The 26,586-nt window shown below is 40.2% G+C and overlaps 1 protein-coding gene across 1 annotated transcript in view; it reads right to left on the bottom strand.

Annotated features, from left to right (window-relative positions):
- Positions 1-26,586, bottom strand: part of MCU (mitochondrial calcium uniporter) — a 171,768-nt gene that overhangs the window by 7,282 nt on the left and 137,900 nt on the right. The window contains exons 2-5 of the mRNA XM_089670731.1: positions 5,184-5,253; positions 2,875-3,045; positions 918-1,022; positions 657-817 (exon numbers count right to left, since the gene is read on the bottom strand). Of these exons, the coding sequence (XP_089526857.1) occupies positions 657-817; positions 918-1,022; positions 2,875-3,045; positions 5,184-5,253 (507 nt within the window). The remainder of the gene's footprint in view (positions 1-656; positions 818-917; positions 1,023-2,874; positions 3,046-5,183; positions 5,254-26,586) is intronic.

The following is a 26,586-nucleotide window of genomic DNA, read 5'->3' as shown; positions in this document are numbered from 1 at the left end:
TATTCTATTTTTGTTTTTGATTTCGTTCTCAAATTGGATTCAAAATTGAATTTCAGATGCAATTTCGTTTCGTTATTTTGGATTAGTTTAAATTCATTACTAATGTAATTCGGATACAAATCAAATCTCCAACAAACGAAAAATTTGTCTGAATTTAGAACGAAACAAAATCGCACATAACTAGCTTTTAATTAGCAGTGTCCCAGCTAGTGAGAACGTTCAAGTCAGAAAGGTAGGCAATACCTGATTCTGCCCCGAAGACAAAGTGATCCCTCAATCCTCATATACTGCTCTAATAACGGTCACCTAGAATGCGAATTTCAAATGGCATCCCAACACACTGAGGCTACATACCTACTGAAGCACAAGAGGAGAGTTCATGTCGGCAGCTGCAATCTGTTTCACCCGCAGATTCCCCAAACACTACACAGCATCAAGCACCCCTCCCACAATACCCAGCACCAAGGTCAGGTAAAGCCTCTGTCACAGGACATGCAGCCTCCTGTGCTCCAGAATAGAGAATAGGTTATTTATTTTGCTTGTTGAGCACTACTACTGTAGTGCTAATCACTGCAAGTGTTAAGATTTTTATATAATTCTAAAATTTCCCAGATTACCAGATAATCTGGTTGATAATTTACAGATTTTTAGTCTACCTTTTCAAGAGGCTCCAGCTGCTCTCGAAGGACCTCTAGCCGACGACAAAGTTCTTGTTCCTTGTCGAGCTGGTGTTCTTCAACTCGCATAGAGCTGTACAGCTGCTGTACAAGGGTCTTCAAGTCATTCATTGTTGTTGCATCTTCATGGCTTAAAAGTTCTGAGCATGTAGCAAAACAAGGCAGAAGGCCAAGAGTAACATTATATATGTGAAGGAAAAGTAAGCCAGGGTTTATTAACTGTTTTGTGACACACTATACCTCGTTTTGGCGGCCGCACATGGTAGCTTCTATCATTAATAGTCAATTTAAAATCATCTAATAGAAGAACTTCTATACTTGTGGAAGAGGATATACGTTCTCCATCTGAAAGTAAAAAAACAAACAAAAAAAAACAAACAAAAAAAAAAAACAAACAAAAAAAAAAACAAACAGTTTAAAAATGAAAATCAGCAACGGACATTTGAAATATAATAAAATAAATCCCAAATCACATATGAAATAATGAGACTATGTTACCTACATTTACTCGCGATGTGTACATTTTTACAGAATAAAATATCTGTCCAGATAAAATCTTCTTGGCTTTTCCTACCAAAAAAGTCTGAATAAGGTTTTTGGTATACCCATATTAAACATGAATTTCCCCAGGAGATCATTTTTCTTCTTTATTAGCCATTACAAGAGTTCTTAAGTCACATTGTTAGATTATTACTGTAAGACCAAATAGGCTGCAGAAAGAGTACTGCAGAGTGCACATATTTCAAGCCAAAAAGGAAAAGTTTGAAGAAACTCATGGTTACAGGAAAATTCCATTATGTATTAACAAAAACACATACGGCCTTTGCTGAATGTCTACCTACTGGCCCTCCTGGGTAAGTGCCAAACCTAGTAGCCCTATGCTGTACAGAAGTAGGTGAAGAATCACAGTGGACAGACACGTTACCAAAAGGCCATGTCATGCTTATAAATAAAAAATAAAACTGGGGCAATTTCCTAGCAAGGTTTTCATTTTTAAAAGAGGTTTGCATGCATTTCTTGGAGACAACTGGCTCAAGTTGTACTCCACATTTTAATGAAGCCAGATAAAAGGTGCTTCATATGCTGACCAGAACCATTAGCCTTACACCCTCTGTGCATTTCTGAATGGACAAATACTGTGTGATATGGGAAATAACCAACAAGTGTTGTATTGGATTTAAAGATCTGCAATATAAATATTACAAACACCCAGAAATGAATAATTTCCAAAAGTGTTGCTTAATGCCTCTGAAATTAGTCCCCAATAATGTCAGGAGCACTGAAGATCCTTCTTGTTGCTGAAAAACCGGGAAACCTGCAAAAGGGGCTATGGTAATTAATACGTGGGGGTTCCCCCCCCTTTTATCACCATCCAAGCAATAAATAAATAAAATAGAGTAACCCTATAGAGGCATACACTGTAGGTGCACTCTAAAGTAGGGGTGTCCAACCTTTTGACTTTCCTGGGCCACATTGGAAGAAGAGGAATGGTCTTGGGCCACACATAAAATATACTACCAATAGGAATAGCTGCTGAGCAGCAAAGGTTTAGGCAGATCACAAATTAACAATCACGTATATAGATAATGTACCTGAGTAATACACTTCATTTTTTGTAATATTTTTATTATATAAACAGAAGATGGCAACATAAAACCAGCGCAACATTTGACACGGTTTTTGATAAACTAACACATCAATATATCTGGTTCGATGGATGTAGTAGCAATTCTCAATGAATTCTCAAGGTGCTCCTGAGATATTTGTGTGCTTCATCCATGAAAACAGCTGCTCACAAATACAGGTGCTGCCGAAAACGGATGACATGATGAATAAGGCGTGATTGTTTCGAGTGGGATATTTTTCTTTGGGAAGATAAAACTTATAAAAGTCCAGGAAAAAGAGACAGTCAAATTTTTTTCTTTGGCCACGCGTTCACTAAGTGTAAGCGCACTTTTACAAATTCCCCCCCCCCAGAAGAAGAAGAAAAAAGAAGAAGAAATCAACATTCTTAAGCAAGTTTATGATTTTGTATTGGGCAACATTCACAGCCGTTTTGGAGTTGCAGGTTCGACACCCCTGTTCTAAAGCATTTTAAATGCATCAAGCAGAAGAATATTTTTCAGACAGACAAAAAAAATAAAAAAATCTAAGCAGCAAATCGAGTTAAGGCTTTCAGAGACAGCCACTTACATACCTATGGAGTAGATTGCCACCCTGTCTATTCCTCGGTCTTCTGATTGAACCTGCTGAAGGAATACTCCTACTGTATCTGAAAGAGGCTTTAGAGTGAATCTGCATTGTTCCCGCCGTGATGGGAGGGTAAAGGTTATCACAGGCAACCCGTTTTGGTAAATCACAGAAACATCTAAGAAGAAATAGAAAGAACCGGAATTAGCTGGACAAATGGATACGGTTACACATTCAAATTTTTACCCAAAAATGCAAGCAAGGCCGGTCATATCATTCACCATATTAAATATACTGTTCTATTGTAGGCATGGAGCAGGGGCGGACTGACCATTTGGAAACTTGGGCACTGCCCGAATCAGTAGGGGGCCCCATGAGATGCCCCTGGTACCTTTTTCATAGGCTTTTTTGAGTTTGGGCAAGGATACAGAGGCCCCATGATCCCCTATTGCTCAGGGGCCCCATGAGTTGTCAGTCCGCCCCTGGCATGGAGTCTACAACAGGATAATCCAGCTTCACTACATGTCACTTTTGCTTCCAGTATTTCAATGAAAAATAGAGTGGAAAGGTGAGGTATTGGTAGGACTATAACACTTCTCTTCTTACTCTAATAGTTAGCAGCCTTGATGCAAATCAGTCTGTGACTCCTTGGAGGCTTATTTATGGAGCCTTTTCTTCATCTTTTGGCCAAATACTTGCCATTTTTCTGAGCAAGTTATGTTAGGTTTTTTTTAAATTTTTTGGTGAATTTTCCTTTTCCTTGTTATTCAGCTTAAAAAAAAAAAATGTATTGCATTTACAAAGCGGAGCTAAAAGTTCACTAGTAGTTCACTGCACAATATTTGTGGATATATTCCCATCTGCATTTGGCAAATATTATTGAGCATAAACATAAAATTACCTATGAGAATCTAAAAGAAAATGAGAAATATTCATTTTATCTGAAAAATGTTTACAGGCTTCCTCATGATCAAAGCTTTGGTGTCTGTAAAACTAACTAACTATGGGTATGGGCAGGGCTGATGCTTCCACTAGGCAAACTAGAAAGCCGCCTAGGGTGCACTGCCACCTAGGGGAACCTGGGAACAGCACAGGTCAACACTCTCTGTGTAGGATGCCGCCACATCATGAATGAACCTTCAGCTGAGGGGAGGGGCGGCAGAGGGGAGGGAGAAGGACAGAGGAAGATGCCCAGTGTCTGGAAGAAGCAGCAGCTCAGCTTCTACACTGGCCCCAGTGTTCCTCTCAGACTCCCCTACTGCAATCTGGCTGGTGGCTGCTGATCACTATGGAGTTCCAGCCCTTCTCTTCCCATTGATCAGCAGAGGCGAAGCTGTGCCTGCGAAGGAAGGTAATGTCTGACTCTGATGTCACTTGTCTGTGTGAGTGTGACCTGGCTGGCCATTCATCGCATGTGCAATGTGTCAGTGAGTGATGACATCACAATCCCAAAGCCTGCTCTTCTAGTGCCTGCTGATCTGTGTTGGTGGTGATGTGTTGTGTCAGATCTGTCACTGTGTGGGATCGCTCAATTCAGGTGGTGTGTGTGTGTGGTCTGGGATGCGGTTTTCTCTCCCCTCTTTGCATGGGGAATTTTAGCCTGGGATCTGCCAGAGTGTGGATCCATCATCCTCCACTCACTGCAACTGTCACCCTGCCACTGCGAGCTACAGCCTGTCCGTGACATTGATTTGGTCTTTAATATTGGTGCTGGTTGCAGCTTACGGCACTTGTTTTTGCAAGTTAAAAAGAAATTTAGCAGTTTCATGTTTTGATGATTTCATATTTTCAACTGTTTTTAATTTTTTTTTTTTTGGGGGGGGGGGGGGCAGTAAGTAGCTGGTCTTGCCTAGGGCAAAAATAGTCTAGCACTAGCCCTGAGTATGGATAAAACTAGCATTTGCAAACAGAACCTTGTAAATGAGACAATTGTGTTTTTTTTGTATATATGCAGATAAATCTGTTGTGAGGATTTGCAGACAGCGTTGGAAGATTGTTACCCACATGGATAGCCAAAAGATTGCCTTGGAGGTTATTTGCTTCCCAATACAGGGGAAAAGTAAATAAATTATGTAATTGTAAAAAGAACAATGAACATAAGCATAGGGCTATATATTTTATATAATACAAAGACATACATTACTGAAGTGACTGGCATATATTTTTATCTTTAAAAATAAAATTTTAAATAATTGTTTTCACCATGCATTTTTAATTTATTAAATTATTATTGTGGTGAGAATACTGGGATAGACCACTACAGCTCTCTGGAGGGAAGCACCAGCTAAAGTTCAACATGCAAATACATCTACTCACCATCAGAGGGCGATGCTGTACTGCAAAATACTACTCTTTGGCACGGCCATGCAGGAAACCTCTGGCGCACCTGAAATAAAAAATACTATTAGGCATCAGGAAATGACCCTGCAGCTGAGCTAAAGGTGCTAACATAAAAAGAAATCAAGTCAAATGCTTAACTGTACCAGAGGACTCACAACTAAAGAAACTGACTGTAATTCTGTCATTCAGGCACATTTATAGTTTTCTCACTACTGAATCTCATGATGGAGATCACAATATACAGTGAAGGAAATAAGTATTTGATCCCCTGCTGATTTTGAATGTTTGCCCACTCACAAAGAAATGATCAGTCTAAAAATCAAATGGTAGGTGTATTGTAACACAGACAGAATAGCAACAAAAAATTCAAAAGAAATGCATGTCTAACAAATGATGCACAGATCTGCATGTTCTTTGATCCCCTATCATTCAGCAGGATTTCTGGCTACCATATGTCTTTCATACAGGTAACAAGCTGAAATTAGAAGCAGTCTATTAAAGGGAGTGCTGCTAATCTCATGTTGTTACTTGTATAAAAGACACCTGTCCACAGAGCAATCAAACAGATTCCAAACTCTCCACCATGGCAAAGACCAAAGAGCTATCCAAGGATGTCAGGGACAAGATTGTAGACCTACACAAGGCTGGACTGGGTGACCAAACAATCGCCAAGCAGCTTGGTGAGAAGGTGACAACAGCTGGTGCAATCATTCGCAATTGGAAGAAACACAAAACAACTGTCAGTTTCCCTAGATCTGGTACACTATGCAAGATCTTACCTCACAGAGTGTCAATGATCATGAGAACAGTGAGGAATCATCCCAGAACTACACGTGAGGATCTTGTCAATGATCTCCAGGCAGCTGGGACCACAGTCACCAAGAAAACAATTGGTATCACACTACGCGGACAAGGATTGAAATCCTGCAGCGCCCGCAAGGTCCCTAATCTTAATAAAGCAGAAGTCCAGGACCATCTGATGTTTGCCACTGAACATCTGAATGATGCAGAGGAGGACTGGTTGAAAGTGTTGTGGTCAGATGAGACCAAAATCAAGCTATTAGGCAGCATTCCTCCTCCTCCAAACACGGCGCGTTGAGGCCAATGACCCCAAGAACACCATTCCAACTGTCAAACATTGTGGTGGAAACATTCTACTTTGGGGGTGTTTTTCTGCTAAGGGGACAGAACAACTGCACCGCATCAAAGGGATGATGGGAGGGGCAATGTACCATCAAATCTTGGGTGAGAACCTTCTTCCCTGAGCCAGGGCATTGAAAATGGGTCGTGGATGGGTGTTCCAGCATGACAATGACCCAAAACACACGGCCAAGGCAACAAAGGAGTGGCTCAAGAAGAAGCACATTAAGGTCCTGGAGTGGCCTAGTCAGTCACTAGACCTTAATCCAATTGAAAATCTGTAGAGTGAGCTGAAAGTTCAAGTTTCCAAACATCAGCCATCAAACCTTAATGACTTGGAGAGGATCTACCAAGAGCAGTGGGCCAAAATCCCTCCTGAGATGTGTGCAAACCTGGTGGCCAACTACAGGAAACGTCTGACCTCTGTGATTGCCAACAAGGGATTTGCCACCAAGTACTAAGTCATGTTTTGTGAAGGGGATCAAATACTTATTTCCCCAATGAACATGCAAATCAGTGCATAATTTGTTAGACATGCATTTATTTTGAATTTTTGTTGCTATTCTGTCTCTCAGTGTTACAATACACCTACCATTCGATTTTTAGACTGATCATTTCTTTGTGAGTGGGCAAACATTCAAAATCAGCAGGGGATCAAATACTTATTTCCTTCACTGTAAATGATCATAGAGGAAAGCTGCATAACCTCATATAGGAAAGCCGCATAACCTCATATAGGAAACACGCATAGGCTCACATCATAGCAGGTTTTTTTCCCCATCATAAGAAAAGGCCAAGATCCAGCCACTTAATTTAAAGCATCATGAGATTTTATTAAAAAAAAAAAAAAATCACAAACCAAAAAATTTCACATTGAAAATGCAAGCTGTGATAAAAGTTTGCCCTTGGTGAGTTCATGCTCACTAAACGTCTACAGAATTGCGCACAACAAGATCTCAATGTGCGAAAAGGCTTTTTATTGTTTTTTCACTCAAATTTCTGAGAATTTCATACCAAACCTGAGATTAATTATACAGTATTTGATGTAGTGAAGCTTAAGAACTTTAAAGGCTCACATTTTGTAGAAAAATTCATACTAAATGCACATCTTTTTTTCAGGTAAAAATACGCATTTTTTTTTTTTTTACTCCGTGGCCTGTAAAGCATTGCACCTGCAATCAGATTGTGGGTGCCACATCAGGATCCTGCAGATTCATTCAGCTGTCTGCCAGTTCCTCCCATATTAGGGCTTGTTCACACTTGACTTTTTTTCCAACTCTTGCCAAATGCCCCTATAGCGTTTGACACGCGTTGGTCTGGCGTTTGAGGAGAGTTTTTAACGCTGCGCAAACGCTCCAAAAACTCTGCATGAGCAGTTTAGCGGCGGTTGCTAGGAATTTGCCAAGCATTAAAAACGCCCCACAAACGCCTATAATGAAGTTTGAATGGTGTTAACGCTCCGCAAACGCTGGGCGTTTGCGGAGCAGCACCGTAGACTTGAATTGGAGGCTTAAACTCCTGACTCGACCAGAGGCGTCCGTTCTGCCGCAACGCTAACGCTCCCGTTTGAACAGCACTATGTGCTGCAATGTGCAGAATTTTCCGAGGCGTTTGGAAAACGGTAAAAACGCTTCCCAAATGCCTGTCTGCCGCTTTCTAACAAGGCTAGTGTGAACGTAGCCTAAGCAGACAGTTGCAGAAGTCTAGGAAGAATAAATGAACTAAGAGTTCTCACCAACGCCCTTGCAGTTCATTGAGAACTACAAACCATCCGCAGTGAAGGCAGACAGTAGTTGTAGTTCATTCATTCACAGAAAACTAAATCAATGCTGCCATGTAGGCGGTGCCCTGCACAGCCAGGCGGTATTTGAATTGTGACAGCGGGTGAGGGGAGAAGATCCTCCAGCTGCTGTCACAATGAGGGATCAGGAGTTCTTTGGTAACATGTTACACCCTGAATACAGGTGTAACATGTTACCAAAGGTGAACTTATCCTTTAAAGGTCAATTTACATGTATGCTTTCCATCAATGCACGTATTACTGCAACACATATTACAAGTGCTGACACTTTGCAGTGCCATTCATTTTGAATAGCAACCGAACGCAATGTGCTGCAACACACCATAGTGCAGAAACATTTTGTAAATTGTCCATTATTGGAAGAAGGGAATTTGTTGCTTGCATGGGTTCTGTAGCGCAGGGTGCTGTATTGAACTAACCTACGTTACCACCATACAAATCATAGGAAAAGACGGCTCTTACGGCCAAGTTCACACATACCTGGCTCTGCAAGGCACGTTCTGTGCAGGCATGGTAGCCCATTTATTTTGGCTGCTGTGCCCCCTGAAATGCATGGAAAAGGTCCCTGCAGCATTTTAGAAATTGCAGCCTGCACGGGAGATGCACATGCAGTGCGATTCCCTGTGCAGGAGGCATGCCCTTAAGATTAATGGTACCCGTGTGCATCCAGAGCGGTTGGTTGTGGCTGTGAACAGGTGTGGGCCAGTAGCAGGGACCACCTACACAGATGTGAGCCTAGCCACACCAGCACAGCTTGGTACAGAGATAATCTGGTCCTTTAATAAAGTAACAAGCATTGCAAGTCATTTTTTTGGAACCTTGCAAGATCCCTTTTTCAAAACAAAGTACTTTGAGAAAATATCCTGTAAAATCCTGAAAAATTGACGCTACCTGTTGCTTTATGTAAATAAAGGACAAGTTTCTCATTATATCAGGCCATTCTGGCGAAGAGCCTTATTGGCCTGATATTTGGCAGGTTTTGCTGCATCAGTAGCCATAGATTTTAAGAGGCTGCCTTAATCCAACATACGGTAAAGTGTGCCATAACATGTACTGGTGCACTGAACAAATGTAATTGGGACCCAATGCTTTTTTTTTTTCTCATCCACATGTCTACTTTTAACAAGGTTTATTAAAGTGGATATACACTGCATCTGATCACCACAAACCAAAACCACTACTCCTTTTTAATATTCAAAGCAATTTCATCCATCTGTCCATGTCCTAATGCTCTATTGTACCGAAAAATCATTTAAAAAAACACCCACTAGCATTTCTGGCCGTGGCCAACTTTAGTAATGGTAGGTGATTTAAAGTAACATTTATATCCTTGAATTCATTTGCCCTTAGCTCAGGCATGTAGGTAGGAGGGTGTGCTTAGCTGAGAGAATCACTCCTCCCCTCCTGGAATTTAGGACATCATTTTCCTGGGCTAGAAACCAGAAAGTAATTCAACAAAAAAAAAAAAAGTTTTAAAAACAAGTAAATATTATATATGTTACTATTTACGAATGTTTACAGCAGAAGGATTAAAAATACTGAGTGTTAGGTGAGGGAGTGCAGTACCACCTTAAACACTCATTTTGACACCCTGCAGCTCCTGCATCAAATCTTTGTAAAATGGATGAAAACCAGGCAAGAAGTTACAAATGACCGAATTGCAGCAAAACGAAAAGAGCATTTTACTTGCCATCTAAAACCCCTCAATATTTTAGATCTTTTTTCATATCGGGTTTTAAAAGTGGAAAAAGAGAACTTTATGAAATACCAAGATCAGGCACTACTTTAAGTTAGTTCTCATGGCACTGACTTTTGAAAACAAGTATAACAAGATGTGAAAGAATGAGGTCAAAGTGACCTGCATATTATTTCCAGCACAGTCCCTATGAATAAACTGAAGGTCAAAAGGAAGATAGGGGTACGGCGTTTGGCAAAGGTCCTTCACCCATAACGAGGAGTCATCAATTGTGCCTAACGGCTTGGCTTCAGCAGCTCTCCACAAAACGGGGAACCCCAACAAAACAAGGGTGGTCAAAATTCAGAGGTCCATGTGAAAAGAAAAAAAAAAAAAAAGTGCCAAACAACAAGTAAGTGCCAAACTGTATGAAGAGTTCAAAATCCTATACTGCAAATATCAACCAGAGCAACAAAGCAAAAACCGAATTCTATAAAACAAGATTCCTGTCTGAAGACTTGACTGCAAAACACATATCCGCGTATCAGAAACATCTACACTAGGCACAGAACACAAATTATACTGTGGCTAATAGTTAAAAGTTAACCCAATCAAAGTAGAAGTGATCCCATTTTATTTCACCCACTCTACCATTTAGGCTCACTGCAGGCTTTGTGTTTATCCACACAGCCAGAAAGACAGCTGTGCCGGGCTGGAGGCTTCCATAGGGGGCTACAGAACAGTCGTAAAACAGAGCAGAAGGACGTTAGATCGTGAGATGTGCATGATCCATGGAGATGAAAGAATATCATACAGAGATGTTTATGTGCCGGAATGCCGCAGAACTTCCAAGAGGCATAACGCATACATACATCAAAGTCTGGACAGGTTATTTATATTCTGAATGCGCAAATGAATGCAGACAGATCACCTCTGTCTAGAACATATCAGAAGGAATTCAGATGACATACTAAAAGTATGAACAAAATATTTTGTAGTGATTTTAATTTTCTTCTGTAAACCAGAATTAACCACTATTAAAAATCTCATGTTTAAAGTTAAATTTCAGGCAAAATAAACAGGTGAAATGCATATACTGGTGCAGCTTTAGCTGAGCTATCAAGGGACAGCTGGGTTCAGACACAGTGTACTGTATACAGCAGATTTAAGCAGCTCTGAATCATGTGATCACCATGATGACCAATCACAGTGATCACAAATGTAAACAGTGTAGTGTTTACATTGTACAGCCAGCCCCTTCCAGTGGAGGAGTAACTAATGAACAAGTGAATGAATGTGTGCAGATGACTGCTATCTTATAGTGGCTAAAAGCGAATACATCAGTTAATTAACTTCAAAAATCACATTATTTCCTCAACCCAAGTACAATACCTTTCAAGCTTGACCAAGTATTGTAAGGTCTTTTTAATAAATGGGTTTAAACAAACACATTCTCTTTATAAACTGGCATTACAAAGGCAGATATTTTGCCCATAGTGCTAAAAGATCTGTGAATGGTCCACATTCAGTGATTAGAAACTATACAAAAACATAGTTCTCCTTCTGAATGACATTTTCCTAAATAGAACCTTAACTTTTGAGTAGAATTAAAGTATACCTGAAGACAAAACTTTTTCTTCCAGATTTGGATATAGTAGTGAGGGGATAAAAACCATAGCTTTGTGGCTACTGTGTTCTAGGGAGATTGGCTCTCTCTAGATCACCAATGCCACTGGGAATGAAAGTAAGGGTAATCCAAAGGTTTGAGTTGAACCAGAAAAAGAATAGGGGGAAATCTTCCAATTCTGATGCTTGTTCCAATGACAAATGTCAAATGGTGGCCAAAGGTAATAACAGTGTGGTATTCGGCAAACAGAGCATCTTGAAGGTTGCTCTTAGAAGACTTCTTGTTTGCGGAAAGCCAGACTTCTCTTACTCTTGGCAACCCCGATAGGCCTGTTTATGGAATCTAAGGTGTCACACTTAATACACTAGGGGTGTGCCCAAGTTTATAAATGACACTTGCTGTATATAGTGACTTGTTAGGAATATATATATTTATTCAGCCATTCACTGTTCAATCTGAGTATCTCACCATATTTAGCCCCCCGAAGACGTAACGATTTATCATCTCATCTGATGAAGATTCTACACAATGCAGGACATTAAACCAATTCCCCACAATAGCTCACATGCAAACAATTTTTTTGCAAAAGCTTTCCCTGGAAATTGTTAGTTGTTTTGATCTAATGTGCTAAGTGATGCAGCAAATTTTACACAAATGCTATAGGGATACCAGAAAAATAAAGTGAAAAAAAAAAAGACAGTGTACACAGATCTTAATTGAATGGTGGTTTACCAACTGTGTGCGCATGGGAAATGAACCAGAACACACTTCTACTAAACTATTCACAGAAAACCAAGAAAGTTGCTAGTAATTTCCCAGGTGAAAAGCTGACAAAGGTCAATTGATACTATCCCAAAAAGACCATTTCTCCAAGGAGATTAATTACAACTATTGTTCGCCAAGCACAGCAAAGAATGACACTAAAAATTAAAGTAAATCAGCGTGAAGAACTGTACTATGAAAGTGTAAGTGAAACACACATCTGAATACCCAGTATGAAATCAAATCTGAATTTCATACCTGCCAGAAATGTGTAATTCTACTGGGCCTAAACGCATACCCCACTATCAGGCACACTGGCTTTGAGGAAGAGGCACAACCACGAAACGCGTCAGCCACCAGCTACCCAGAGGCTCACAGTCCCTCCCTCCTGAACCACTCTGCATACCTTGCGACATGCTTTCCATTTTAATCTGATTTTATGTTACTTTGTGAGTATTTTACTATTTATTAATAAATCCCACTTTTTAAGGTAATGCACTAGGCCTGTGCGCCCTCTCTTTGTTTCCTATATACTATACAAGGGCCCGACTATTAACTTTCTTACATCTAAGAAACACTCCATTCAAACTGCAGCCCAGGGGCCAGATGTGGACCATTGCTTTCCTTTATCTAACACTTAGGACACCAATTATCCCACTGAGATGAGACACTATCCTGCCCACTGAGACCAACAATGAGGCATAATTCCTGCCACTGACACCAACAATGGAGCACTATTCCTCCCCATAATACCATAGATGAGACACTATTCTGCCCACTGACACCAAGGAGGCATATTTCCTGCCACTGACATCATCAATGGGGCACTATTCCTCCTACTGACACCAACAATGGGGGACTATTCCTTCCCCTAATACTTAAGATGGGGCAAGGTTTACTCCCAACGATGCCAGGAAAATTTCTATTTCTGTTGGCCACAGTCCTGACCTTCTTAAGTCTGAAGGACAGTAAACTGGTCCTTTGTTTTGAAAGTTTGGAGACCCCTGATCTAAGTAAAAGCAATAAAGCGTGATCATGGTTGTGACTGGATAGTGAAGGAGTTGAACTCACTGATCAAGTTATTTGTGATCTCCCCCCCCCCCCAAATAGCAAACTAAGTGCACAGTATAGATTGGTGTACAAAGAATACACGGTAGTATAACAACTGTGGTTTTAGGCTAGACATATATTTTAAACACATAACCGGAATAAATAGGGGTATTTTAGATCTACTTCAATCCAATGCAGGGCCAGCAGCGACTAATTCCAAATCACTGTGATCCGTTTAAAAAGCAACACAAGCTTTCTTCAGACTATATGGGGTCACGGTGGTCCCACTAGCTATAGGGTACTCTATTAAACACTGCTCCTTGCAACATCTTATTTAGTAGATCTATATATCACATGTAGTTTTCATATATGCCAACACACTTAGTAGTTTTATAGGGTTAAACAACTGCAATTATCTATAAAATATACTCATAAAAAGAAAACCTAACTTAAGGGTTAAAAAACACCTACAGTTCATTAGTCTACCTTTGCCTGATTATTTCCGCCCTCATTATAAATAGCCATTTGTATAAAATCAACAAGCAGTTCAAAAGCATAGAACACAATAAATGAATCCAGCTGTGAGAAGATGAACTAAAAGCATTTCTTTATATTAAGATTCAGAGAATTCTTACATGTAATAGTCATGTACTCCAGGAAAATCGCAGCATGGACAGGTTGTCAGCTGTGCTTTATCAGAAACCTTAACAATTCATATGCTGTGAAAATTATTCGGTGCATACAAAATGCAGAAACAGGAGTGTTTGTAACACAATAAGGAGAAATTATATGCGGTGGAAATATTTTTATCCTTTTTTTTCTGCAAAAAGGTTAGCATTAACTCTTTCATGGTTAAGCTGAACCTGTGCTCAGATTATGAATAAAGTATTTACATATTGTGAACAAGCAGTAAAAAAAAGCCTTCATTCACTTCCGTAGCTATAATCATTGGGAAGAAAAACTCTACAATCAATAAAACAGCATAAAGATGAATAAATATTCACTGTAAATATCTCACTAAAGCAGGGTCTCTCAACCAGGGTTCCTCCAGAGGTTGCTAGGGGTTCGAGAAATGAGCAATTTCTACCTCTCAAACAAGTTCCCACTGACATCATTTGTCTTTTTTAGCTATCTATAAGGGGGTAATTCTTCCCAATGACCACAAGCGTAAGGAGCATTTTCTCACTGACCATCACACAAATGTATCATCCAGAAATGGAAATCTAGAATTTGTTTTAGCAGGGTTTCCCTGGGGCTGGAAAGATCCTTTGTGTTGAGAAGGTTTACTGCGCCAGAGTAAGGAACCTTCACTATAACAGTATAAATTACTGGGAATACATATGTAGCGTGTATAGTTTATTTTACCCAGAGGAAACCCACGCAGGCAAAAGGAAGAACATGCAAACTCCAGGCAGGTGGTGCCCTGGTTGGAATCCGAACCAACGGAGTGCTAACCATTTAGCCACTGTGCTGCCCGTGCAGAGTGCGATTGACCTGGCAAATTATATTACAACAATAACAAAATGTTTACATACTAATACAGAGCTGAATATTATATGGAATTACACTACTCAGAAAGAATGCAAATGTCTCCAGTTCTCTCAAGTGAAATAATTAGGTTGTCCATGTTAAAATTAGACATCCCTTTCATAAAGACTAAGCTAACAAGCCTCTTAAATCAGTGTTGCCTTCACTTAATTATTTCTGTCATTTAGGATATAATTGCAGTAACCAATCCTATAAAATCCATACAAAGGGGATTAGTCATTTCTTGCTACTTGAAGGGTATGAAGCCTGGGTGAACTTTCAAGTGAAAAACTCAAGGTAAAAAAAAAAAAAAAAAAGGGAAGAAAATTAATGTTCGTTGAAAAAAAAAAAAAAATGTTTTGTATTTTTCCTAAACTGATAAAGGATCTTTATCTATAACTCTCTATTCACAAGAAATCAGGCTGAAGGTATATTTTCAGACAAATCAGGTTCTATTGATTCTATAAACTGTTGTCAACAATTAGATGATCGCCTAATCCTGTTGATTTTAGCATCTCATGGGTAACAAAAGATACTAGCAACTCCTGATCACAAATCTCCAGAGTAAGGCTGGCCATACACAATACAATTTTCTGTCCAATTTCCCTTAGATTTACCTTCAACTATGGTAGGTTAATTGGATCCTGTCTAAATCGGCCCTAGTATGTGTATGTATGAATGGGAGTTAGGGACCTTAGATTGTACACCCCTTGAGGGTTCGGGACTGATGTGAATGTACAATATATATGTGTGTGTGTGTGTGTGTGTGTGTGTGTGTGTGTGTGTGCGTAAAACGCTGCGTAAATGGACAGCGCTATATAAGAACCTGAAATAAATAAATAACTATTTAGTACAAGGGCCTGCCTAATTGGATACAATTGAAGGTGTTGCTTAGGTTTGACTTCATATTATATGGTTTTTGGTAAATCTAATGCAAAATTCTCAAGAAACTTGTATAGTGTATGGCCAGCCTAAGGATGGAGGGTGATGTCCCCAGGTGTCCAGTGAGTGAACATAGAAGAGAAGAAGAGTCTTCTCCGATAACCTGTAAGGGCAAATCATGCAAACATCTGAGTACCATTTAAAATCTATCGCCAGGTTTGGACTTTGAAATTCCCATGTATGTGATTTTTATACTGTCAATATGGTGTTGAAAAACCCAAGGATAAAAAACAAACTGTACATATGCGATCCATAACAATTCCGGGCAACTTTTTAAAATGTTTTTCTCGTTTTAACTGCTGTTCATTTCCATCAGTGCGCCAACACCACACTGAACGCTCGGGTTTGTTTATGTCTTGCGCTTTCCTTCTGTCTAAACAAAACAGCTGATTTCTATAAATCCTAAACACAGAGTTGTAAATTCAGCCACAACACAGCTCCAAACACATAGCTCTCTAATACAGTTCTGTAAAAATATTTACTGGAAGTGGGATTATGGAACCTCCCTCTGAGAAATTACCATTTAATTAGAGTCTAGAATACACTGCAGTGGCTTTCACAGCTGTATATGTATCAGAGCGAAGTCCTAAAAAAAAGTGGAGTCATACTGGGGTCATCGAGAAACAGTGGTGGGCAAAGGGTGCTATTAAAGTTGATTTACTAAAGTAATACAGACAGTTAGCACAGTAAGGGCTCATTGACACAGAGGCCCATACACCATATGTTTATGGGATTGGGAGTGAAATGCGTTCTGTGCAGACACCCCAGATGCCTGTTAAAAATCATTGACAGGTGCGGCTGTATGGACCTTTCAGTACATCCGTGCATTTACATCCGTATGGAGACACATGCATGGCTTTGGCCCTAGTCAGAGTTTGTCTGCGTCTAGTGGTGTGCATCTGTACCTGTACAGATGGAAATGTTCATGTGTTTGGGAAAATATGTACAGCCATTGTCAGTCTGTCATTGACCTGTCACTCCTGGTCTCATCCCCATTTGAATGAGCCCTAAATGTCCACTTTGGAAACATAGCTTTACCGTATTCACTAAACTGAGTAAACCTATGTTCACTTTACTCATCCAATCACATTCAAGGAAATATGTTGTTTTTCTTTTTTTTTGTGCTGTGTATTTTCACTGTGTGAACACAACTTCACCTTCTTAACTAAGCTAAGTGAACATTCATGTTGGTGTATATACTGTATATTAATATATATTGCTAAAGTGAAAATGATCTTTTCCTTTAGAAATAGTTTTTTTCAACTCACAGCTCCATTTTATGTTTTGGAGCAGACACAGTTAACCGTGTCCAATAAAGGTCTTAAGCGCAATAGCTCACAGCAACCAACCAGAGGTCAGCCCATTTCATTTGGAATATCTCCAATTAGGTAAAGCAGGGAATACACCTTGACTTTTTTACATTCAACCAACAGGTTGAGAAAAAAAAAAACGAAAAACCTCAGATCCCCATATCCACTTAAGCGATATGGACACAGGATCTTCCCTGCTGCGCTATTGTATTCCAACAAAGGAACTCCCTGTGGCAGGCGCAGGGTCAGACCCCCAGCCCTCTCACCAACTCTTGACTGAAGGACTAGCCAATCTAAAACCACGCTGTCACGTGCGTAACACTGCCACACTCAGCTGCAACCTGCACAAAGATTTTCCAGCTCACTGGACCACAAGCTATGTGCAGCAGCCTGAGAGCGATTGATACTGGGTCAGGTTAATTACACAATTAACCCTTCACACTGCCACCACTGCCTTTTTGTACTCACCAATCTTAGCAGTAACGCTATGATGTTTGAATAAGCATCTGTATACACACTGTCACCGCAGGCAGATGTATGCAGAAGTTTAAAACACACAGTAGCGTTCTTCAGAGACAGGGATTCTTAGTTTGCATTAAAGAGCTTTATAAACAGTTCAACACTTTTCAGAAAATAGGATTTATAACTAAAAAGGTCAAAATGGTGCAATAAAAATATTTACAGAAAAAGATGTAGCATATATATAAAAATACAGAGAGCAATAACACAGCAGAGAGATAAAGAAATAAGTTTAAGAAGGTAGAATACTTGCAGAAGTCCTGGTTTAAGCAGCGTTCAGGTGTCCTGAACAAAAGGGTACCGTTTCTCCCAAAGTTGGTTCCTGAAGTTAAAAAGGGAGATCTCTTCATCTTCCTTCCCCAGGCATAACAGGCTTTTTCTAGGAACCCAGCAGGGTGTTTCCTTAAAACAGAGAACCAATCGCCTCATTTGGGGAGGGGTGTTTAGGCGGGGAACTCAGGCTATGACCAAATCCCTCCCAGTTTATATCATGGTCAATAACCTTCCATAGGCACATGTAGCATCCTATCCACTGGTAGGATAATAATGATATTCTGAACGTCCAGATACTAGATATGATATATCAGCTTGGGACGGTTAAGGAGATATCGCTTTCTGCTCTCGGGTAGACAATCTAGGGGTGTAAGGTATCAGGTGACTCGCAGTAAACTGACCAATCTGAATATATGTTCTGTGTTATTGTATGTATTTCCTACGATAAGTTATGAAAGTGTATGAAAAAGTGGTTTCCCAAATGAGATATATGTTTTACTGCTATATCGGAATGCTTTTCAAGTCCAGTGACGGGTTTATAGCTTTACGATCAGCTCAAAGCAAGAGTCTGCCAGACTTCATGGAACCAGCTAATTGGGTTTATAACCATGAAGCGTATCCAGCTGTGCCCTGTGCACTCCTGAACTTAACACACACACCGACCACCGGCCACTCAACAGAAAGGGAGGGGGGCTGATTTTGGAGTGAAAATGACACAAGATGGAGGATCTTTAGCAAAATGGACGTTCGCGTCCATCTTTGTGCGCACGATTGCTACACTCCCCACCATCTCCCATCAGAATTCACTGATCAGCACCCCAGCCATAGCTGCATGTGCTGATCAAATGCTTGTTTTCTAACAGGACAGTTTTAACAAATGGCTTCTGTTGAACAGAGAGGTACACACGGACCGAAATTCGTCTGGCACCTGCTGAACCTCCTGATGTTGGGTCCGTGTACACCTTGCTTATGACTGTTACACAAACAAGGTGTATCAACTCTAGAATTGAATCTTTGTTAATCACCAGGACAAGGATTTACTAATAAAGATAAAGCAGAAAAAAGGGAAGAAAACAGTATGATAAAGAATTACATTTTACCTTGTGTACTGAGAGCTGCTCCGTTCAACAAAAGCTTTGTCCAGATTTGAAAAATCTGAAATTTTTATGTTTGAAACCTTAAGGCAAACATTGATATTAAAGGATGCTCTTCTAGTGATTCTTGGATTGCATGAACAAGCAAGTAAATTAAAACTGGCTACACACACCACAATCTAAGGGTACAAAACTTGCACAATCTTTAAAATTACTAACAAGTAGGCAGATCCTACAAGTGACTTCTCTGCAGTAGTGAAAAAAAAAACCAAAACAATATTTCTACCCCTGATCATCTGATTAGTTCACCTAACAGCGCAGGGCTCACCGACTACCATTAGATGAGCATAATCTGAAAGGCAGAGATGTTTAGGAGCACAGCGGTTCAAACCTACTGAAGAAGGTCATATAGAAGGCTCTACACATGTAGAGAGAGGGCATACGTAAACAATTCATTCAATCAGGCAGACCTTTGCAAAGGGTAAATTAAAAGGCAACTGTATGATCGATCAGGTTGTGACATTTGTCACCAGGTTAAGGGACATTGGTGTGCACAAGGACATACGCCCATGCACTTTTAATTACCACTGTGTACTTGTGCAGTCAATAACTGTTCCATTCATCACAGTGATGTGCACAGAAATGCAGGATGATGAGCTCCTCTGCCTGATAGGGCATATCATATGTCTGAACGAGCCCAAATCAGCCATACATGTGAAAATTTTGGACGTTTGCCATCAACTTCAGTGCAATCTTTGGTTAGAGACTAGGCCAGCTATACTATTAAAAACCATTAAAACTGCTACACAAGGCAAATTGCCTACATTTTCCAACATGCTGGCTTTTTTGTCATCAACGAAATATCATTTTTAAGATGTAATGCAACTCAGCTACTTAAAATCACAATTTTTAGTATGTTCTGTGGCTTTAAACATTACATAAATACTGCCTTTTGCATAATGCAGATTTAAAAGTAATTTTGCATTTAATAAAAAAAGAAAAAAAAAGTACAAATTGTATTACAGTGTGCTCAATAGAAGATTCCTGTAGTTCCCATAATAGCAAGCTATTAGGAAAAATAAATATGCAGCTTTATCAGACCGAGTGCTGTGCATGAAATCTCTGTAGTCTCATTGTACTGCAGTACCAAAGAATTTGATAAAAAAAAACAGCTGCAATGGAGGGCTGTTGCGGCTACTACCAGCATGGACAGACATCACTAAGTGCTTTATAATTCTCAAAACTCCTGCAGACTGAACGTCCATACAACCATACAAACAAACTGCTGCCAGACGCCCTGTAGAATCCAGATATGACAAAGGACATTCAACTGCTAAGTGGCTTAATCCCACAACAGTAAAATCAGTCTGTGTATGTAGTAAAGCATGCTTGCTATACTCACTGTGGAACCTAAGGGGTTAATCCTCTGCATTGTGTTGTTTGAACCTGACTTCTCTGATCCTCCCCTTCTGCCAGTGTCCCCCTCTCATCTCCTGATAAGAGCCACTCTGCATATGCTCAGTTTGGTGTGTATTGCTAGAAAGGTTTTTTTCTTGGGAGAGTGCATGTGATCAGCACAGGACCAATCAGCACAGGACCAATCATCACTGTCCAGACAGAAGTCAGGGGTCCTGCATCCTCCTAGAGCAGAAAGAAAAAACTCCTCCTACAAGCTTTAACCAGTGTTCAGCTGGACACTGACAGAAGTCCCAAGACTGCTCTAACTGCTGGTGAGAAAAGGTATTTAGCAATTTATATTTACTTAAATAATTGGATTTCCATGTTGTGTGTACTGTGGGAGACCAGATATAGTGAATGCAGGGTCCTGGGTTTATTAACACTAAGGAATTCAGACCGCTATGATGGCAGCCACAGCAATCATCACACTAGAAGCGGCTCCCACATAGCATTGGATGCCAGTAAACCTGCGGTGAAGGAGAGCTGCGTCAAGGAAGCCCTAGAAGCTTATCCTAGAAGACTGACATGTCTTGCAGTACAACTATATCTGAGAAATAGGGAACGTTGTAATAGAACAAAAAGGCACAGCTCCCCCCCCCATTTTGGGCAGAGTAAGGGAATAAGCCCTGTCAGGTTTTTGCCATCTGTGTCTCAATGGGGAGATTTTCCTTCACTTCCTGTCCCATAGTCAAAAAAAGGAAACCCCTGGTTGTCACCAGAATTGGCATCCCCATTAGAAGGTTTTCCCCATATTTTTGTTATAGGGATAACCAAAATGTTACTTCCACTTTCAGTGTAAACAGTACAAATAAAAGAGGATGAATCTCCCTAACAGGGACACAGAAATAGATAAAAACATGACAGGTGTTCCACTATACAAAACTAAAAAAAAAGTTATACTTAGGTGGTGACATAGGCCCTATTCGTCAAGACCTACGTAAGGGAAAGGGTGATGGAGGTAGAAAATAGATTTTTGGCTGCGGTTATTTTAGAAAACCCATGGTGACTCTACTGCCCACAATGCCTTTTGGGATGCACTGAAGCCATTTCTTTGGGATGCACTTAAATCCATTCTTTCCTTTATTAAAAAAATACACTCAGGCTGATCAAAACTAGCCAAAGCCTGTGATGAAGCCAAGTCCTCCATTATTGCAGAAGTTACTGGAATGAATCATATGGCCTGGGAGCATGTCTGATAATCCCATATGACTAGGTTACAATTATGCTACACAAAAAGGATTCTTTTTAAAAAGAAAGTATGGAGACCACTCTAGTAAACTATTAGTGGACATTTCTGCCTATATGCCTATGCAACAACAACTACTTACATCTTTATATATATTTAGTCAGTGGTTGACTATATACTGTGAAAGATACCCACTTCCTATTCGTTTTTATAACACAGGCCATATGGCCAACCCAAAATGTATATGATGTACAGAACCCCAGGCAGATTTCAGGCCCCTTATCTGGAGAGGTCCAGAGATCTCAAAGTTTTGGCAACATGCAATATGCTTCACTATTCAACTGCAAATCTTCCCAGCACACCTCATGTCTAGTTGTTTGCTATACCATATCAGCCTTTTATCAACCAGGGTGCCTAAATATTGCCCAAAAATTGTCTGCAAGCCAGCAAGTTGATAAAACTAGCCTTTTTGTTACACAAAAGCCATTTTTAGTGCAGTGTTACAACCATCTGCCAGTGTCCTAACAACTGATGACATCATTGGTTGATATGGAGCATGTCAGGTGTTTCTTGTTAGTCCCTCCCCTGACCCTCTCCATCAGCACTGGGGTCACGTTAACTGAGTGAGGGAGAAAAACTGAGGGAGAAGGGAAACACTGGCATACTAGTCAGTACTAGCCTGCAAAGGTGCATTTGCTTTTTAGGAGTAAGTCACCTTTAATGTTGGGTGTCCTACATGTGTGGACTTTGCTGCGTTCTATAAAACTATTCATTTAGTTTTTTACATTTTAAAATGGTGTGCCTAGAGATTGTGCAGAATTTTAAAAAGGTGCTGTACCTGAAAAAAAGGTTGAGAAACACGGCGCTAGGCAAGGAACAATGGACAAATTAGGCTAAAATATTCTTAAGAGAAAGCACACAAAAAAGGACTGTTACAGTTTAGGTTCTTTTATAATGCTCATTTCTATGCAGATGCTTTATATGCATTTCCATACCAATGTACAACTGTTTTTTTTTCGGTAACTCTGATTATTGAATTCAAACAAGGTTTTCTGCAATGTGTAATTTTGCTAAATGCAGACAGAACAGACCCATCAGTAGCAACTATAAAGCTTTTCCTTAGAAAAATATACAAAGTTTTGTGCCCAGTGTACCTTAGCGCAATTAATACAACTTATTGTATCACACAGCATACTGCTACTGATACTAAATGCGTTCCCACACACAGTAAAAATTAAAATCAAAATAAAGTGCAGCGCAATGTGATGTGAGAATATAAATGTAATTATATATATACACGTGATGGTGTATTATTAAGGACTGATGGTTTTTAATGCTGGACTCCAATTTTTGATTACACGTTATTATATTCTATATAATTTATATGGTACATTGTGATATTGGTTTGTTAGCATCATATTGCGCAGCACTTTTTTTTAATATATATATTATAATAATGTTGTGTAATCAATGCAGGATAATCCTTTTTTTCATTTCATATATGGTGAAGGTTACCAGTTTTACCTTCTTTGTAGCACCGTTCAGTGCCAAAGATATGGCTGCTCTTGCTATCTGGTTATCTAGAACCACAGTACACTTCTATATTGGCAAAAGTATTGGGACTCCTGTCTTTACACGCACATATACTTGAATGGCATCCCAGTCTTAGTCCGTAGGGTTGAATACTGAATTAGCCCACCCTTTGCAGCTATGACAGCTTCAACTCTTCTGTGAAGGCTGTCCACAAAAGTTTAGGAGTGTGTATGTGAAAATTTGACCATTCTACCAGAAGTGCGTTTTTAGGTCAGGCACTGATGTCGGACGAGAAGGCCTGGCTCACAGTCTCCGCTCTAATTCATCCCAAAGGTGTTTTATCAAGTTGAGGTGAGGACTCTGTACAGGCCAGTCAAGTTCCTCCACCCCTAACTAGCTCATCCATGTCTTTATGGACCTTGCTTTGTGCACTGGTACACAGTCATGTTGGAACAGGAAGGGGCCATCCCTAAACTGTTCCCACAACGTTGGGAGCATGAAATTGTCCAAAATGTCTTGTTATGCTGACGCCTTAAGAGTTCCCTTCACTGGAGTTAAGGGGCCAAACCCAACCCCTGAAAAACAACGCCTCACCATAATCCCCCTCCACCAAACTTTACGCTTTGCACAATGCAGTCAGGCAAGTACCGTTCTCCTGGCAACCACCAAACTCAGACATTTCCATCGGATTGCCAGACAGAGAAGCGCAATTCGTCACTCCAGAAAACACATCTCCACTGCTCTAGAGTCCAGTGGTGGGATGCTTTATGCCACTGTATCCAATGCTTTGCATTGCACTTGGTGATGTAAGGCTTGGATGCAGCTGTTCGGCCATAGAAACCCATTCCATGAAGCTCTGTGCACTGTTGGGCTAATCTGAAGATCACACAAAATTTGGAGTTCTTTAGCTATTGACTCTGCAGACAGTTGTCGACTATTGAGCACTGTGACCTTCAGCATGCACTGATCCTGCTCTGTCATTTTACATGGCCTAACACGTGGCTGAATTGCAGTTGTTCCCAGTTGCTTCCACTTTGTTATAATATCACTGTTGACCGTGGAATATTTAGTAGCAAGGAAATGTCACAGATGGACTTATTGCACAGGTGGCAGTCTATCATGGTACCAGGCTTGACTTCACTGAGCTCCTGAGAATGACCCATTCTTTCACCTATGTTTGTAGAAGTCTGCATGCCGAGGTGCTTGATTTTATAAACCTGTGGCCATGGAGGTGATTGGAACACCTGAATCCAATGATTTGGAGGGGGTGTCCCAATACTTTTGGCAATATAGTGTATGTATGAAGGCCTCATTCACACCATTACCATAATGCACAAAAACATATCGTATATGTGCATCACCACTTTAAATTTAACACACAGTGAGCACAACACACCCCAAAATAAGGAGCTCTGCAATGCACAGATGTAAAGAGATGCATAGATGTAAAGAAAATGCAAACAATAGTGCAAGCGCGTTTTTTCATGCATTGAGGCTCATTCATTGTTAATGTGAAACACCTGAGATACCTTATTCAATGTACATTAATGCACATAGGAATTTGTGAAAAGGCCTTAAGATCTTTGCCTCCCTGCCAGCATAGATTAACTCGGGGTTTGACAAATCTGACTAGAAATTGCATCATGGTGCCTGGGTTCACACACTGCCTCCCATAGTCTTCGATACAAAATTGCCTCCAATAGACTTCGAAAAACTCCTGTCAATAGCAATCCTTTGTGAACACTTATCAATGCATGCCACTCCACTCTAGCATTTGTTAGTGGAATGCATCGCTATAAACTCTCACAGGACCCTTTACGTAATGGCACTCAAAATGCAAAGCAAGTGGATCGTATGTGTGTGAACCACCTCAATTGGAAATATCTAGCCTGTGATACGAATCTGAGTTTGAAAATGATGTGCTTTTGCTGTGATTGACAGGTGACAAATCGCATCGCGTGAAGTTTGACGCCCAAAAGTTGCCTTGCCCGGAGCGCCTACAACCCTTGCTATGCTAAGAGAAAAAAAAAACACAAAACAAACCATTGGCTCCTAATGTTTTTAGCTAGCTCTTAGATTAAAAGAAAATTTGTTAAGCCCTGGATTAACTGATGTCCCAATTTATAAGTGTTACACTGGACCTTTTCTAGCTCCTCTCCCATTCCCACTGCCTACTATATGCTATAGTTAATGGAAAAGACCACCTTTATACACACACTGAACAGTGTAAAAATATTTTTTTTTCTCATTACAATTAAACTGCCAACTTGTTTATGTTCATTTGGCTAAAAGAGTGATCTAAGCCATGAAGTGCATTAAAAGGAGAGATGGAACTGTAGATCTAGCAAAACATAAAAATCATATAATGGTTGCTCGTGTAGCAAACGATCACTGCAGATGTAGTTCTGTATGAGACATCACATACCAAGCTCCAGGAAGTGTGTATTCTTGCCAGTGCCTAATCTCTTATCACAGACAAACATACTGCAGTTTTGGATCTTACTCTCAACCACAGGAGTGATCAACAACAAAATAAGTGATAACACGAAAATGATATACAACAGTCTTGTATGAGGACTATTGAAGACTGATGAAAATTTAGACAATCATTTATAAAAAGTCAACACTGCAAAGGTACTGGGCTACTTTAATATGGAGATTTCACACATTACTACAAAGATACCATTCCTGTGTCAGAGTGCCGAGTCCTAAACCTGTGCAGGCTGTTCGTTGGATGGTGTCAGAGCTTAAAAAAAAAAAAATTTAAACGAAACATTCATACTTGCTTACTTGAGTATGGTGCCCGCCGCCGACTCTACACCGAGCACTGAGTGATCAAAGACCACTGGTTTCTCAGTTCTCAGTCAGCTTTGAGCAAAGAACAGTGACTATCAGTCACTGCTCTGTATTCTGCCCCTCCAGTGCAAACAGGAGGGGGAGAATGCGCGAGTGGCTGGCTCAGGCTCTCAGTGGCATGTTGAAAGGCTGAGCCAGCTGCCAGACAGGCATCTGGACAGATCCCAACATTGTCGGGATCCCTGCACGACCTGGACCAGCTCTGTGACATCAGGCTTTAGCCTGTTGTCAGCTCTGCACATCTGTAGCCTAGATTCAGTTAAGTGCATTCCTGTAACTGACAGTATAGTCAAAAGATTTCCATCAAAAGCAGAAGCATTAGGGAAGACTCCAACAGAGTGGCATAGAAATGCACAGAAGAAATGTCTGGGGGTCTATTTACATACCATGTTATTTATTTATTACAGGTACTTATATAGCGCTGTCAATTTACGCAGCACTTTACATGTATATTGTACATTCACATCAGTCCCTAACCCTCAAGGGACTTACAATCTAAAGTCCCTGACTTACCTTCATACATACACATACTAGGGCCAATTTAGACAGAAGCCAATTAACTTATCAGCATGTCTTTGGAGTGTGATAGGAAACCGGAGTAAACCCACGCAGGCACAGGGAGAACA

The sequence above is a fragment of the Staurois parvus genome, unplaced genomic scaffold, assembly GCF_062004578.1.
Source record: "Staurois parvus isolate SC_StPar_1 unplaced genomic scaffold, SC_StPar_1.0 ptg000094l, whole genome shotgun sequence".
In the NCBI taxonomy this organism is placed as follows: Eukaryota; Metazoa; Chordata; class Amphibia; order Anura; family Ranidae; genus Staurois; species Staurois parvus.
The sequence above is the reverse complement of the archived record's forward strand: the minus strand, read 5'-3'. Positions and strand labels throughout refer to the sequence as shown.